Here is a 14008-nt window from a genome sequence, read left to right on the forward strand (position 1 = left end):
AGAACCTGAATTTCTATAGTGTGGCAGGGAATTCCCAGGTTGAGTTCATACTGACACCTTCATTTTAAGAGAGGGCAAGAGAAAGATAAATGGACAGGATAAGAAAATATTCTACAAGGTCAGCAGAAGATTAATTTTTAATTATTAGTAGGTTTCCACATAAAGGGACCAATCCAGAGATTTTGGAACATCAGGCAAAATGGTCAATCTGGATACACAGCAATAGAAGGAAAAAAACAATCTTTCTTTCCAGCAGGTGTAACAGGTCTGAAACACCGAACAGTGCATTCCAGACCGAAGGAGACAAAACCGAAAAAAAAGAGACAATTATACAACAGTCCACTAAGATACTTTTCATAGCACAGCCACAGATTCCTTCCTTTTACCTGTAACGTTTCTGCGAGAAGCATCTCTATCCGACGGCAGGCGAGTGTGTCCACCATGCGTGCCAGGACACGGAAAGGCGTGTTGATGAGCTTGTCCACATACAGCATGAGCACAGCTCCCGACTGGCTGAGGTGAATCCCCTCCAGGCACTGCAGGGTCTTCTTCAACATGGTTGGCTGCACAGGAGAGAGAAACACTACTGAAATACTACAGTGCAATGCTGAAACCTGTGAATATGTAGCAGCAGTAAAAAACAGAGAAAAACAATGCGCATTGTGAATATACCACATTGTTACAAATGAATGGGGTTAATCGGTTTTTAACGACACTATAAAGTTCATACAAAATAAAGCAATGGATTTATTGCAGTTATGCAAAGAGATCTAACTGTTGTCATTTCAAGGAAATCGCACAGCATTTCTTATAAGTCAAATCGTCCTTCATCGTAGTGAACTCATGTAACACCTACCTAATCATGAAGAACCAGACAGGTAAGATTTAAATTGCTAGACAGCTAGCTATTCCAAACACAGCTCACATTTAAAAGCTTTTTTTTTCCTCCCAAAATAAAAATGAAACATTTCCTTAAAATGTCATAGGCAGGGGTACTCTACTCACTGTGTTCCTGACAGAGAAAGAATTCAAAATCAGACCTCTGACAAATGCCCTTACTAAACAACCCCTAAACAGATTTGCTCACTTAAAAACGTCAAGCAAATATACAGGTGTTTACCTTCACCAGGGTGCATCTTTGCATGAATGCGGTAATCTGCACTCTCTGAGGTGGAATCAAGGAAATTCCAACCCAGTGCTGAAACACTTAATATTATATAACCAGATATCAAAACCAGAACAGAGACACTGCTATGGCGATGGGCACTCACTGTCGAAAGGTTTTCACAACGGGACTGGATGGCCTGTATGAAGAGACCACTGGCAGCTGAATTCCTGTGAATGGCACTGATGAAATCCTGCACTGGAGGCTCATGGGACAGATTAATCAGGTCCTTTACGTGATTCACAATCAGCCAGGTGAGGTGCTCCGAGTCGTGAAGGTTCTGGCACTAGGAAGGAGAAGATTTAAAACAAGACAAAGACGGAAGAAAAAAATACTGTCAGACTTTAAAAGGAGAGAAATAGGGGGCTACTGGAACGTTGTTATTTGAGTAACACTTTTCAGTCCAGTTTCTCAATTTTTATATTCCCGTCTACATTTAAGCCTTTAAATGTTAAAGCATTTTGGAATTTCTGTGTTTAGCGGTTTCGATTTGAGCCATCACTGACATTTCAGAAAAACAGCCGAAGGTTATAGAAGTGAACTGCAGAAGCAGGCAACCTCTTTTACACCCCCAGTTATACATCCTAAATGAGTAACTACTGTTTAAAGCTCACACCCGCAGTCAAATTAGACCCTAGTTAGATCCTGAAGAGGCCTCAGAAACTCCAATTTAGCCCTTTTAACATTCCAAATTTTAAAGCAGATGTTCCAATAACTTGTTTACTCTACTGTAATTAAATATCACAAGATAAAAAGTGACTTCTGAATTTTCTCATATGAAGAGCGAATGGGGTTGGAGTGAACTTACAACATAATCACAGAACAGAATCAGTGCTCCTCTCCTGACGATCTCCCTGCTACACATGGCCAGCCTGGACTCCGGTCGGGCCTCTTCATTGTCTCCAGATATGTGGGGGCTCAGGAGCTTTGTGCTGGAGAGGCTGTGCCTCCTGAAAAAACAAAATGCATCTTACTACTCAACAGATTCTTCTTCATAATGTTACTGCAGTGTGCCTATTTCCAAACAGTGTGTTAAAGTTGCCGAATGCCTTAAGACGGCTGAAAAAACACTATGAAGATCTAAAGCACATTTGGCAAACTTGCTTTGAGAAAAAGCAGAACATTCAGTTCCTGAGAAATTAGTTTACAACAATGTGTAAGTTTGAACCTATTGCAGAAATATCACTAAATACGATGCAAGTTTAACAGAAGTTTAAAAGCATGTTTTCAGCATTACTCAGATTCGGGAAAACACAGAATAATGCTTTGCTTATAAGCACGGAGTAACTGGTTGGCACAACTGTCAATGAAAAGGGACTTAAAGGGGAACTGCAATTCTATTTTTATATTTCGGGTTTAGAAAGAATTAGCACTGATGAGTGCATTTCAAACTTCGATGAAAGTAAAATGTACACAATATTGTGTAAAACAATTTACATTAATTTACATTACGGTCTTATTACATTGTAAACAAGGAGGCTTGTGAATACATCTCTTTTAATTGAATAGAAAAAATTGCACTCGACCTCAAGACGGTCGATGAAGATGACAAACACAGCTTACTTGTTAACTCTGCATGCGTATCACATTGTAACATTTCTGTGGTGAAATGCCTGCGGCACAACCTGTACTTCGCTTATACATTGTATTATATTAGTCATTACAGTGACTAGTGAGCAGGAAGGGCCGCACCACGTCACAATTCACATGAACTCTTGCTCTCGCCCGTGGCAAGATCAGGGGTTGGCAACAACATCACGACTATATACAGTAGTACTTTCAAAAAGTTCATGATTTTGTACCTAATTTGGAATTTGTAAAATTTTTCTATACCGTCAATTTATTCATTTTGCTAGCGAGATTTACTAACCAATCTGAGAATCTGCGACTGCAGCTCCCCTTTAAAAGCTGATAAACACACTTCAAGGAAAAACTGAATAGTCAGTTCCTGACATATATATTACAAGCATGATGCCTACAAAGCAATCTGTAACTGCATTGCAGAAATATCACTAGAACAGCACTAAGACAGTCTAAACCAGTTCATTAATGAACCCCATATTCACGTAGTGTCCTGCATACCTGAGGCTCTGACCTACCTGGGAGTTTGGTGCACCTCTGACCACCAGGTGTAGTTGGTGTAGTTGATAATGAGCAGGATCTGGCACCAGAGCAGCACCAGGGAGGGGTGTGTGGTGATGAGAGACTGCACCATGCTGCTCACATTCTCCAGGGTGTAGAAGCTGCCCTCACAGCCATCGCCCTTCAACAGCTTGGTGGCAGCTGCAGTGATTCTTCGGAACATACCTGGGGTGACAGTCAATAGTCAATAATCCTATTTTGCACAAAGAGCATTCCGTATGAGCAAGCTTACCTTAAATAACATTTCTATCAGTAATTCCTTCCATTCTCTGTCCACTGGCCAAGCAGAAACAAGTTTCAAGATATAAGCTACCCCCGTGAGAAGAACAAGAAAAAGCCCCAAGTTCAGTACCCAAAGCTCATCATTTACTTTTTGTTCATATTCTATTATGACACTTTTTATTTATTCAGTAAAACAGTAAATTTCTTTATACGCGAGGATGAGGTACCTGAAGTCTGTGTGAGTGTGGGACTTAATACATTATGGGGTAAATGACATGGAGCTGCAGCTTGTAAACCAAGCTATCCTGTACTAATATTTGTGTTGTAACTATTTCAAAAACATTATTTATTGGTAATAAGCATTTTTTTATGAAAAAGAATACTGTAAATTTAAAGCATTGTTTTCCTCTATAATTTGAGTTATTGCATGGGCATACAAATTAGATCAGTTATAATATTACATTTTACCCTGTATTTGTTTTTTTAATTCTTAATAGAGTGGATTTTCTTTACTGTTTTACTGTGTTATTATAATGCAGCATTACTGTACTATAATAAAGTGTATTACAGTATAGAAATAACAGTCCAGAAAGTAAATAAAGTGTACAGCATTGCACATACAGTACTCTAAAACTGGAGTAATAAAATTGATATCTTTGAAGACCACCTAGGATTTTTTATAAGTTAACATGTATTTGACAGCATACACCCACATACAGTACAGGGCATTTCTCTCATAACAGGTCTGCACACAACGTACATCTCTTGCTTTCCTGATGGAAACCGAATAACTAAAGCATAACCCATGATGCACTTCTACATTTACATGTTAGCTCTTTGGTGACCAAACTATGCCTTTACTACAGAGACAGCCGGAAGTGGGTGCCCCCATTTACTCTCCTATTTCGCAGCTTGCGAATGAAGCAAATGTGGTCACTAATAAATTTGAGCGAATAGGTGAAATTGGAAATGTAAAACAAATCACTTTATAAATACTGCAAGAAACAGCCATGTTTATTGTCAGTTACTCAGTTACGAAACTGAAAAAATCATCTGGGGATTCTGGACTCAAGACTGGAATCTAACTTTTTTCTCTGTGCCTGAGGACTCTTACCCGATTTGAAGATATGAATGAGGCACATCAGCAGTGTGCCAAGCTGTTGACAGTAGAAGGTGTGCTGCTGCTCACTCATGTCCACTTTAACTTGTTTACTGGAGATCTCTTCCAACAGGATTCCAACCAGCTGCAGAAGAAACCTTTAAAAACAGCAACATCGTGAGGGAATAAAATACCAGTTCCTGGATTTGTCATGAAGTACAAACTACGTCTTACTTTTATTTCCACCAGCTTGAGATTTAATAATCCGCTTCCAACAGACTCAATGCTGGGTTTATAAGAAATAAACATTCTTTTCCCATTAAAGTTTATGTAACATTCCTTGTTGTGTGGTTAATACATAATACATCTTGAGAAGGGTATTCTTTGATGTCATTTCAAGGAATCTGTCATCTAAAATTGCTCAGATTTGCATTGAGGACTCCATGCTCAGAACGGACGAAATAGCATCGCTCATCCCTATTCCTGGAGCTCCACAACACAGTGGCATTATAGCAACAATTTCTAAACACTTGGAACATTTTAGTTTTGACTACTGAAACAGGTGATTTGTTCAGCTAACGTGTTTAGAGATTACATGAAATGATAAAAAGACTGCAGTTCCCAAAGACCACAGGAGGGTATTTCTGACTTAATGGAACTAATTACCTTATTAAATTGATTAAAACTCACAAATGACCCCCATTTTTACAAACCAGTGACTTAAAGGTTAGCAATACTGTAAGTCCTAAAGGATTGTGGTACTGTTAGACTTGGACACCCTTTGCTTATACCATAACAAGTGTTCCTCATATAATGCACTCAATTACTTAACTAAGAACCAAATGATAGCGCTGATGTAATGAATACATTATAAACCTAGCACTGAATATGTAATATCTTTCTCATTTTTTCTACATTTTGTTATTTGTTTGTAACTGTGATCAAATAGGTTACATTCTCTCTCTTCATCCACCCGTAAGCAATTAACAGCAAGCTGTTCTCCGCAAGCTGCAGCGGTTGACAGCAGACCTTGCAAACGTTTCCTCTGGAGGGTATTTATTCTGAGCCTCTCCCGTGTGACCCGCCGAAGGAGGCGTGTGCGAGCTGTAGTCTTGGAGCTTGTCGATGGTGAGGCAGGAGAGGAGGTAAGGAGACAGCGAGAGCTCCTGAACGCGAGACAGCACAATATCCTCTGTGGACTGGGAGATGAGGACTCGCAGGACAGCCAGGATACCCGATACCCACAGCTGCACCGTCCCCACAGAGGACTACGGGAAAAACAAAAAAGAATACAAACAGGTTTGCACTGTAACTTAAAGCCCTTTGAAACTTAAACTTTTTCTTCTTAGAAGAGGGAAAAAGCAATGAACAATTTCAGCAGAAAGGCATTTTCTAATTTTGAATTTATAGCCAGCAGCCATATCACCCTGGAACTCACAACTGGCAGCCCACTGAAGCTCAGCAGGTGTGAGCCTGGTTAGTACCTGGATGAGAGACCTCCTGGGAAAAACTAAGGTTGCTGCTGGAAGCAGTGTTAGTGGGGCCAGCAGGGGGTGCTCACCCTGCGGTCTGTGTGGGTCCTAATGCCCCAGTATAGTGACGGGGCACTATACCGTAAACAGGCGCCGTCCTTCGCATGAGACGTAAAACCGAGGTTTTACTCTCTGTGGTCATTAAAAATCCCAGGGCGTTTCTCGAAAAGAGTAGGGGTGTCACCCCAGTGTCCTGGTCAAATTTCCTATTGGCCCTTACCAATCATGGCCTCCTAATAATCCTCCCTCTATGAACTGGCTTCGTCACCCTGCGCTCCTCACCACTGATAGCTGATGTGTGGTTCTGGCGCACTATAGCTGCCGTCACATTATCCAGGTGGGGCTGCACATTGGTGGTGGTGGAGAGGAGTCCCCATTACCTGTAAAGCGCTTTGAGTGGAGTGTCCAGAAAAGCTCTATATAAGTGTAAGCAATTATTATTATTATTATTATTATTATTATTATTATTAATTTAGGTTTTGTGACAGATGAGTCCATGGTTTTTTAAAGATTGCTTCCGATATTTAGCTTAGATTAATTTGTAGTGTTATTATTAGGCTTGGGTAGTGCAAATTGTAGGGACCTGTGTATCCTAATATTTAACACTGGAAGAGTGGGAGCCAGATGAATATTATAATTATACATTTTATGAAAGAGATCCATAAAACAACAGGGTGTCAAACCACGCACAATACTAAAAAAAAACATCTCTCTGCTACACTTCCGCATTTTCTCCCATGCGTGGTCACGGGGATCGGATGCTAGCTGAAAGAAAAGCAAAACTGTCTATTCCAAGAAGGGTGGGCAAAACAAAAACAATGGGCAATTCTAGAGAAAACACAGATATTTCCATTGCAAACTGGATTTACAGAACATCAACATCAAACATCAAACAAATAAACACATCTCTTCCCCCCTAATTTCATTAACAAGGTCCTCATTATTATAGGGAAGGTGGCAGTAAGGCCATTCTTAGTTCAAGTCCAACACTTCATTACATTAACAACTAGTTGTATGAAATTTGGATTGGTAAGCTCAAACAATTAAAGACACAAAAACATGCAACAGAAAACCTATAACAGACAGTATCCAACCACCCTAAACACACACCATTAATAAAATAAACAACAGTGAGATCAATAAAAGTGGGATCTGATGGAGTAACAATGAGCCGTGCAAGTTATCAAAAGTTAAAGTGCAGGGTTTATGCACTTTACAGGGAAGGCGCTGTTACAAAACCTGGTAGTCTTGGTCTTGATAGACTTAAACTGACTATCAGAGGGGCCAGAAGTAAACACAGGTTGGGTACTGCCTCTGGAAAACGCATGTACCGTGATACGTACCGCGGTATACCACGAACTATTTGGCATGTTTATATATGGAGACTCTCTCATAGTTTGATTTCATGATTAGTAAAGCATATTGAGTTGCGTACAAAATAAAGTCATGAAAATTATGTTGTTTTGTTGTTTTATTGGAAACAAAGAAGTAAAAATAACACTGAACAGTGCAACAGAACAATTTAACAACCTGCAGATTTTTGTCAATCATTTAATGATTAAATTTATTTCACAAGGTACTGGAGGTTAATTTTGCTTAGCAAGATAATGTAAAATTCAAAATATGACAGGTGTTTGTAAGTTGTAACATTTTTTCTTTACAACGAGTTGTAACATTCACAACCTTACAGTATGAAACAAATTTAGCATGTTCTATTTCCCTTGGCTATTTCATCTAAAACTTCAAAGAATTGCGTTTCAGTCCAGAGAGGAAGTGCGAGCCCACAGTGGAATGCTGGCATCCTACAGTTTTGGAGGGGACATACACTGCTCTCTTTAGCTACTTCTTGTCTTGGGCAGAAGTGTTGCCTTACCTAACAGTTAAGGACAAGGTCAAAACGCTCTCAATGACAGATCTGTAGAAAATAGTCATTGCTTCCTGTAAAACTCAAAACGTCTTTAACTATCGCAGGAAGGACAACCTCTGGTGGCGAGCTTTCTTCACCATAATGGATGTGTTGACCTCCCATTTTAGAGTGCTGGAAATTCTCCACCACCTATACATTGATGAATTGTGGTGAGAATGCTCCTTTTCTTCTCCTAAGTCCACCACAAGCTCTTTTGTTTTGCTGACATTTAAAAGTTGTTTAGGCTGCATCACTCAAAAGAAAACTCACCATGTTGCTAGGCGTGACAAACATGCTCCTGAGAAGCATGTCAACAGGCCGCAGTGATGAAGGAGCCACAGTCTCAAACAGGGTGTTCAAAACCCCCAGTGCCTCATGGGAATCCAGGTGCATCTGCAAACAGCATAAACTAACGTCAAGTCTTAAATTCACACTGTAAGCATCCAACGCTTTCCTGAAGGAAACCAAAGAACTAAAGCATAACCCATGATGCATTGCTACATAAACATCTGAACGCTTTGTTAACCAAGCTGTGCCTTTACTACAGAGACCGATGCAGGTCAGGTGAAGGAGATCCGTGAGATGAACATACTGTGTAAGTGGATGTCCGCATTTATGCCCATAAATATGCAAATTAGGTTCACAAACAAGAAAAAAGTAGTCACTAAAGATTGTGTGCAACAGGTGAAATCATGAATGTAGAACTTGCGAAAATGGAGGTTTTACTGTACTCAGTTTTGATATAATGGGAAAAAATACTGACCATAATTACTATACATGTGAAAATGAAGACAACGTGTACCTGCTGCTTTGCGATCATGGGCAGGATGATATCTGCTATCTGCCGTGACAGTCTCTTCCACTTGTCTTCATTCTCTTTGTGACACTGCTGCAACACTAGGATGAACATCTCCAGCACCTGAAAAATGAGGACAACATTCAGTGTGCCCTGACCCAAGTAAAAAGAGTAAAGCTGAACCTCCAATGCATTTTTAAAAAAACCTATGCAAAAAAATGGTATAACTTTTCTTCCAACAGTATTCTGGTGGCCTGTAATGTGCATTCTGGGGTCGGAAATGTAATTATATTGAACTGTCACTAGGAAAAAAAGGAAATAAAAGAGATATTCCACATCCTAAAAGAACAAAATTCCATATTCTAAAAGAATAAGGACAGAAATTATGGTGCCATATCAAACATTTACCTGATGGTATTGTATAAGTCTGAGCAGCATGGAGACCACCACCTCCTTTTGGGTCTCCAGCTCTTTGCCTGCGTCGGCTTTGTTGGACCCTCTCAACACAAACAGGTCGTGGACAATAGGCTGCAGTGCTGGAATCGCTGAGAGAAAAAAAGCACACTTCATCACAATCTGACATGGACTCCAACACCTCATGGAATCGAGCAATCTGTCAATCACTATACAGAACAAATAGTGTCTATACAGTCACACCCCTGTATATGCTGGTGAGGCATTCTTGAAAAGTGAGCCATGTTAGCAAATCAGCTTTCCACACGAGGATTAGTGCAAGTACTGTACATACAGTCACATAAGAAGGATTTTGATACACGTATTATTTTCTTTGAAAGTTGGTCATCGATGAAAGCTTCCATGTTTGCTTCAAGCATGATATTTTATGCAGTATTAAAAGTGTTACAGTGTAAATAACTATGCTTTGATTTAAGCACTGTACTTTGCACATTTATGAATTCAGTCTGGTAACACACAATATTATATAATATATAATATTGCGACAGTGAAGCAAAATTGGTCATTTTTGCTGTGTACTAATGAAATTTGCATTTCAGATCAAAACATTAATATCAGACAAAACCACACAATGTCAGCTTTTGTGTCCGGCTATAAGTTTGCACGTATTCTTAACGATAATATAACAATGCCATTTCAGAAGAGCATAGGTAGTGGGGCAAATGGCTGACAGGTGTTTTAATTGCTCATATGCTGCGTTAGCTGTGAAAACAAGAGATCTGTGAATGTATAGCCTTGGTTCCAGCCTTTGGCGATTACTTTTTGAGTCTGCCTCTTGAGTAAGAAGCCATAAACTAAGATGAAGACTAGAGAGTTGTCAATGACAGAAGGCACGTTACCTAATAACGTGATCGTTGGGAGTGATGAATTTGCAAAGCATTGGGCAACAGAAACCGATTCTCAGTATAAGTACTGTATAGCAGCAAAATATTTCTGTATCAAATCAAAAGATAAAGAATCGACTTAAAGTGTATACAGGGTGTGGTATACATGTCTTGGAAGATTTTATATGGATTGGTGTGCAAAAAAGGAGTAAAGTAAACAGAGCATGAAAACCAGTTAGATCCTGGTGGCAATGACAGAGGAATGAGATGGTGCAGGATCAAGTTATCAAAACGGCAGGAAGACCAAATTATGACAGACCGAGAAGAACCATGACAAACCCGAGCCCCTTACTTTCACGCGAACCCCACCCCAGAGGAAGAAAACACAGCTCTTTGCCTGCACTACACCTGAAATCGTTCTGACAGCCTACACGCAGACGCGGTCGGGTTGTTTTCTTCCCCAGTACCCCCTGCTCCGTGCCAAGAGCCGCACATACCGTGTGTGACCGCCTTCCTTCCGCTGGCCATGATGCCATCGCACAGCTGGATGATTTTGGGGATGCCGATGATCTGCTTGGAGTGGTATCGCTCGTAGGACAGCAGCACCAGGAAAAAGAAGATATTGGGAACAATGGCTTCTGAATCCCTGTGGAGTAAGTAGCTCACCATTACAGAGACCAGCACTTGGGGGAATTTCATTCCTCCTCCTGATTTTTGACTGAACCAGTTCTGAATTTTGCAACACAGGAACTAAAATGGGCATCTCATCATCATGAGTTAACCTGTTGTAAATTATTTCATAGGCACAGTAACAAGATACATTACAGTTACTAACTTTATATTGATAAGGTGCAATTTTGTAATTTTCTGTTATCAATAAGTGTTAACCATACAACTTACCTAAACTGTCCCACTTCAATGTATTCAAACTGCTTCAGAACAAATCCAATAAAAACCTACAGAAGACAACATTTGAACATTTAAATTTTCAACTGACTGCTTTAACCACTTCCAGTACTTGCTGGGCTATTTGCTATTCCAGTATTTGCCAGGTGGAAAGATTGGGGATTTACGGATTCATAGTTTTTTTTAATTTCTCCTTTCCTGTAGTTAATTACAGTGCCTACAGAAAGTCTACCGACCCTTTCCAAAATAACACATTTTGTCGCCTAACAGCCAGAAATCAAAACCCATAAAATCAGAATTTATTTTACCTTTATTTACATGTTGTAACACACAACATTCAAGTGAAAAACAAACGTCTATTATTCTGAAAAGTTATTACAAAAGGCATACAAACACCTGAATTAGCAGTTGGCAGAAGCACCTTTTGCTTGAATCAACGGGGAACTGCAATACTAATTTCATAGGTTAGAAAGAATCGGCACTGATACAGTAAGTGCATTTTAAAGTGCAAATATGAGATTCAGAACTTCTGGTGACATTAGGCAGTCTTATTACACTGTAAATAAGCAGGCTTGAGAATATATCTCTTTTAATCCAACAGAAATATTGGTCTTGACTTTGAGTCAGTTTTGTCGACAAATTCTACTTCTTAAATCTGCATGCGGATCATGTTGGAACAATTCTGTGGTGAAATATCTGCTGAAAAACCTGTACTTATTCACTTGTTCATCACATTACATAAGTCATTACAGTGACTAGTGAGCAACAAGGGCAGCTTCACATTGCAATTCCTCTGAATTCTATCTCTCGCCCGTAGTAAGACCAGTGGTGTGCGACAAACTGGAGACCATACAGTACTTTCACAAAGTTCCCGATTTTGTGCTTAATTCAAATTTCTAAAATTCTGCGATATCATTGATTAATTTGTTACCGGGATTTAATAACCAGTCTGAGAAATTGGGACTGCAGTTACCCTTTGACAGTCATAACTGTGTTAGGCTACAAAATGTGTTACTTTGGAAAGGGTCTATAGACAGTCTTGGCCCTATATATTTATAGACCCCAACACAAAATGTAAGAAACTGCACACAAAATATAACATTCAGAACATATACTAAAGGAAAATATATAATTATCATGATGTCTTAATTAAATATGAATACACTTTACAAAACCGCCTTCTACAGCAGACATCTTTTAAACATAAAAAACATACAGTACACAGTGAGTATATACACAAAGATACAAACAATCATTGAACATGCTCTTAACAAAAACTTGAAACGGCCTACGTAGTGGTGTAACAATTGCTATGAGAATTAGTTTTTGTTTTCATATATTATTTTTATATAACCTAATAACAGTCCCATGTAGCGGATGAGAGGCATTGTTCATGATGGCTATAAGGCTATATTTTCATCTATAAGGATCCTGAAGCTTTCCATTACTGAAGTGAAGTGCGTTAAAGACCAGAAGTCCCACTACACGGCGGACAAGCCAATGACACGAGACATTCCACAACACAAAATCAATAGGACGTAATTTTATGTAGCCCACACTGAACTTGCCCAAAAAGGAACTTAGCCAGGACACCGGCAACAAATTAGTCAGGACCTTGATTTAATGTCTCAGCCAAAGGATGGCATTTCCTATACAACAGTGTCCTCTATTAACATAATGGAACAACTGTTAGGACCAGAGGCAAGACCACCACCTGCTGGCCCAGCAATACTACGTAATCCAGAAAACTGTGTTTTTGAACGGTCTCAGTCTCATTTAGCTACTGAAATCTGATTAAACTGGGCTGTAAGGTGCTATGTCAGACAAGGAGAACAGGAATTTGGGCCTCTGTAAATGGGGACCCACAGTAAAGAAAACATTAAACTCCAGGTAAACATAAATAACATAGCTCTCTAAATAAGCATAATCCCAACTGGGTAGAGTTGATCCAACAGGCAGTAGCAACATGATCGCCAGGCAAATGAAGGCTGCGGCCACAGTGAGATTTTTCCCTGGAGATCTGGTCAAATGATTCCAGTAGGTATCGGATCTCACCTGATCGGAGTCCAGGAGGCAGTAGTTGACCCTGAGTTGCACAAGCTGAGCCAGCAGGTCCAACACCTGTCTCTGGAGGGACACGGAAGTGGTGGTGGTGTACTGCTTCAGTGCTTTGATGACCAAGGGCTCAAACAAGCGGATGTGGTTATGGATGGCATTCTAAGAAAAGAGGTTAAGAGGACAAAAATGGATTAAGTGATCTCTGCGTCAGCACGAGCCAACTGTACATCATGGTCCGGCGGTAAAAAAAACAAACTAAATAACAAGGAAAGACTTTGAAGAGCTGAATACACTCTGTTCAGACCCATAACTCATAAGGGGTGACATTTCCTTGTGCCACAAGGTCTAATAAGGATTTTAATGAATCAAGAAAACATAATACATCATAAAAGATTAGAGTATATAGATTCTTTTCATAAAAGTTTAAAATGAAGCCAATATGACTGGAAACATTGGAGCCACCACATATTATAAGCATGTGATTTCAACACTATTTTTGACAGCTCTTGTGGTTTTTGACCATTAAGTATGTTTATCAACATACAATGCATCAGTTGTGAAGCCTTCTGTGCCATAAAGTAAACTTTGTTAATCATAGGAAGTGATATTTTTATCTCCTGCACACAAGCGGTCGAATACTGAATTCTTCTATTCTGTGAAGATAGAGTATCCATCAGATTCACTATTATGTGGAGATAGTGCTGTTCTTCAACTTGTTTCCCGCACAGCAAAGTAAAAAGATTAAAGAAGACACTAACGTCTTCGGGCAATATTCTTTGTTCACAAAGGCTGCCCTTTTCTTCTTTTTACTTTTCAGTTCGGAATCAACCTCTTAACTATTTCTCTGCTCCCCAGTTGAATCTCCTCATCCCTCCATTTTCTAA

At 39.6% G+C, this 14008-nt stretch overlaps 1 protein-coding gene across 3 annotated transcripts in view; it reads right to left on the reverse strand.

The window, feature by feature from the left end:
• Nucleotides 1-14008, reverse strand: part of htt (huntingtin) — a 97844-nt gene that overhangs the window by 35025 nt on the left and 48811 nt on the right. For all 3 annotated transcript variants that reach the window (XM_088915478.1, XM_088915469.1, XM_088915459.1), the window contains 12 exons: nt 13122-13283; nt 11061-11116; nt 10658-10806; nt 9271-9407; nt 8869-8985; nt 8337-8459; nt 5658-5896; nt 4644-4786; nt 3265-3472; nt 1974-2115; nt 1272-1451; nt 387-563 (listed from right to left, as the gene is read on the reverse strand). In XM_088915478.1, the coding sequence (XP_088771604.1) occupies nt 387-563; nt 1272-1451; nt 1974-2115; nt 3265-3472; nt 4644-4786; nt 5658-5896; nt 8337-8459; nt 8869-8985; nt 9271-9407; nt 10658-10806; nt 11061-11116; nt 13122-13283 (1833 nt within the window). The remainder of the gene's footprint in view (nt 1-386; nt 564-1271; nt 1452-1973; nt 2116-3264; nt 3473-4643; nt 4787-5657; nt 5897-8336; nt 8460-8868; nt 8986-9270; nt 9408-10657; nt 10807-11060; nt 11117-13121; nt 13284-14008) is intronic.

This window comes from Atractosteus spatula, chromosome 1 (assembly GCF_055471065.1).
Source record: "Atractosteus spatula isolate fAtrSpa1 chromosome 1, fAtrSpa1.hap1, whole genome shotgun sequence".
In the NCBI taxonomy this organism is placed as follows: domain Eukaryota; kingdom Metazoa; phylum Chordata; class Actinopteri; order Semionotiformes; family Lepisosteidae; genus Atractosteus; species Atractosteus spatula.